Raw genomic sequence first — 1,949 nt, forward strand, 5'->3', positions numbered from 1 at the left:
TATCCTGCAAATTAAAATACACACAAAGAGACATATCATTTTTTTATTCACTATATACATGTTCTTATCTAATAGTATTGTATTGTAGTATTAGTATACCTGCATTTTTTAGCGTTCTTGTGTGAATTCATGTGAGCAATAAAGTCAATTTTAATACCTAAAAGTGCAAATACGTGGTACTGTGGGTCTCTTAGGACCATAAAGTCAATTTTAATCTTAGAAATTTGTACACCGCCAAGCCTGGCGCAATGTACCAAATGGACAGCAGCCTCTGACCTATAAGTCATGCTAACAATAATTTGTATGACTTCAACGTTCATTAGAAGATAGTTCTTTATTATGTATATCATAGTGTAATGCAATACATAGTTAGTTCTTGTTTGAACTCACATGTTAGCACCAGAAAATATTAACCTCAAATTATGTTCACTTACAAGGTCTGGAAACTTATCCTTGAGCAAACGTATTGACCGAGGCACTAAACCATTATCATTGTATGCTTCATTCCCTGTGGAAGACTATAAGGAAAAAATGCTTCATTCCCTGTGGAAGACTATAAGGAAAAAATCTGTCATACAGGACTGAAATCACACTACAGAAAATCTACAGTATGTAAGTAACAGAATAGAACCTTCAAGGCATCTGGAATTTTAGGAAAAAGCACCACACTATCAACACTATAAAATAACATGATAAAATTCAGGACAGGAAGTAGAATACCCAAACAAAACTAGCCAAGTTCCTTCCAGCCTAGATATTTAAAGAAACAATTAAATCTATCTAAACGTCTTGAACATATTTAAACAGCTTCAAAGTTCTGATAAGTAACTCAAATAAATGAATAATGCTAGAAAACATTAAAGCCAATCCATAAAAAGGGAATTAATCAAGTGTAATGCTAAGGAGGATTACTAGAGCACTTTTAGTAGGAGATACAGAAACAAGAGTAAATAACAACCTCTTGCACAAGTTCATGCCTCCATCGAAGCCTGTAGCATCCCGGCATAGCCCCAGTTGGAGTGTCTTCCTCACCTGCAAGTTCAATTGCTATGAATCAAAACAGATCCAGCATAGCATATTACACTACCTCCACTACACATGAACAATGCATAAAACAAGTAAAAACAAGACCAACCTTCATGAATGAAAATTGGATACACGAAATTCGCAGGCGATATTGTTGTCTCCTGAAAAGCTTCCCTCAGCACCGGCATCCTCCGGTTGTGTCGAGGACGCCTGTTAAGTGGCTGATACAAAATCAAATCAAATCAATTGCTTAACTCAACAAGTTTTTCTAAATCATCAGCAAGAATGCGCAAGGCTAAAGTCAACACATTTGGTTCCTATTCAAAAATTGAATCGGAGACTCACAAGTGAAGGGACGACGGGAGTTCCAACCAGAGAAGCTGGTTTAGGGGGAATCGGAGGTGCCTCCGGGACGTTACTGGCAACAACGGCGGCTTCGCATTCTGCGTCGGAGAGGCCAAGCTTGTGGAGTAGACCTGCATGGTTACCGTTGTGGGAATCACTTGCTCTAACGGCAAAGAGGTGGAGAGGGCGAGGAAGGCCCTGTTGCATAACTACTCTCTTCTATTTTTGAATTGGACTTCACAGTCTCTATACAATACTGAAACAATATATGTATTAATACACTCAACAAGCTTGCGTGATATCTTTCCCTCTTCTCTAAAGAAAGAAACCAAGATAGGACATTTTATATCTTAGAAGCAATGATGACTCTCTTAGGGGTAATCTTCCAGATGTTATATAACTTATTCTAATTCTGGCAAAAAATTGAGAATGCCACCCATTAGCAAACTGAAAATTGAACTAACAGGAAGAAAGGAATGAAATGATTGTTTATATGACATAATAGTACTTAACATTGACAATTAGAGAGCTTGAAATCTTCCAAAGTAGAGAAATTAGTGTCGATGATAACATTGAAA

General features: G+C 37.1%; 1 protein-coding gene across 1 annotated transcript; it reads right to left on the bottom strand.

Annotated features, from left to right (window-relative positions):
• Positions 1–407: 407 nt before the first annotated feature.
• Positions 408–1,578, bottom strand: LOC148544415 (delta-aminolevulinic acid dehydratase 1, chloroplastic-like). The gene is made up of 4 exons (XM_088498099.1): positions 1,372–1,578; positions 1,136–1,247; positions 959–1,032; positions 408–553 (listed from the first exon to the last, which is right to left on the bottom strand). Exons 1-4 carry the CDS (start codon positions 1,576–1,578, stop codon positions 479–481), a joined length of 468 nt encoding a protein of 155 aa, XP_088354225.1. The 3' UTR covers positions 408–478.
• Positions 1,579–1,949: the final 371 nt, after the last annotated feature.

This window comes from Arachis ipaensis, chromosome B9 (assembly GCF_059453495.1).
Source record: "Arachis ipaensis isolate K30076 ecotype BB chromosome B9, ASM5945349v1, whole genome shotgun sequence".
In the NCBI taxonomy this organism is placed as follows: domain Eukaryota; kingdom Viridiplantae; phylum Streptophyta; class Magnoliopsida; order Fabales; family Fabaceae; genus Arachis; species Arachis ipaensis.

Bases quoted from the DNA above. Each gene is read 5' to 3' on its own strand.
- LOC148544415 (XM_088498099.1), bottom strand. From the start codon at position 1,578: ATGCAACAGGGCCTTCCTCGCCCTCTCCACCTCTTTGCCGTTAGAGCA. The intron at 1,033-1,135 runs GTTGGTCTTGTT...TTGAACTTGCAG, and splicing joins TCCAATTTTCATTCATGAAG to GTGAGGAAGACACTCCAACT. The intron at 554-958 runs GTTGTTATTTAC...TTTTCCTTATAG, and splicing joins GGCATGAACTTGTGCAAGAG to TCTTCCACAGGGAATGAAGC.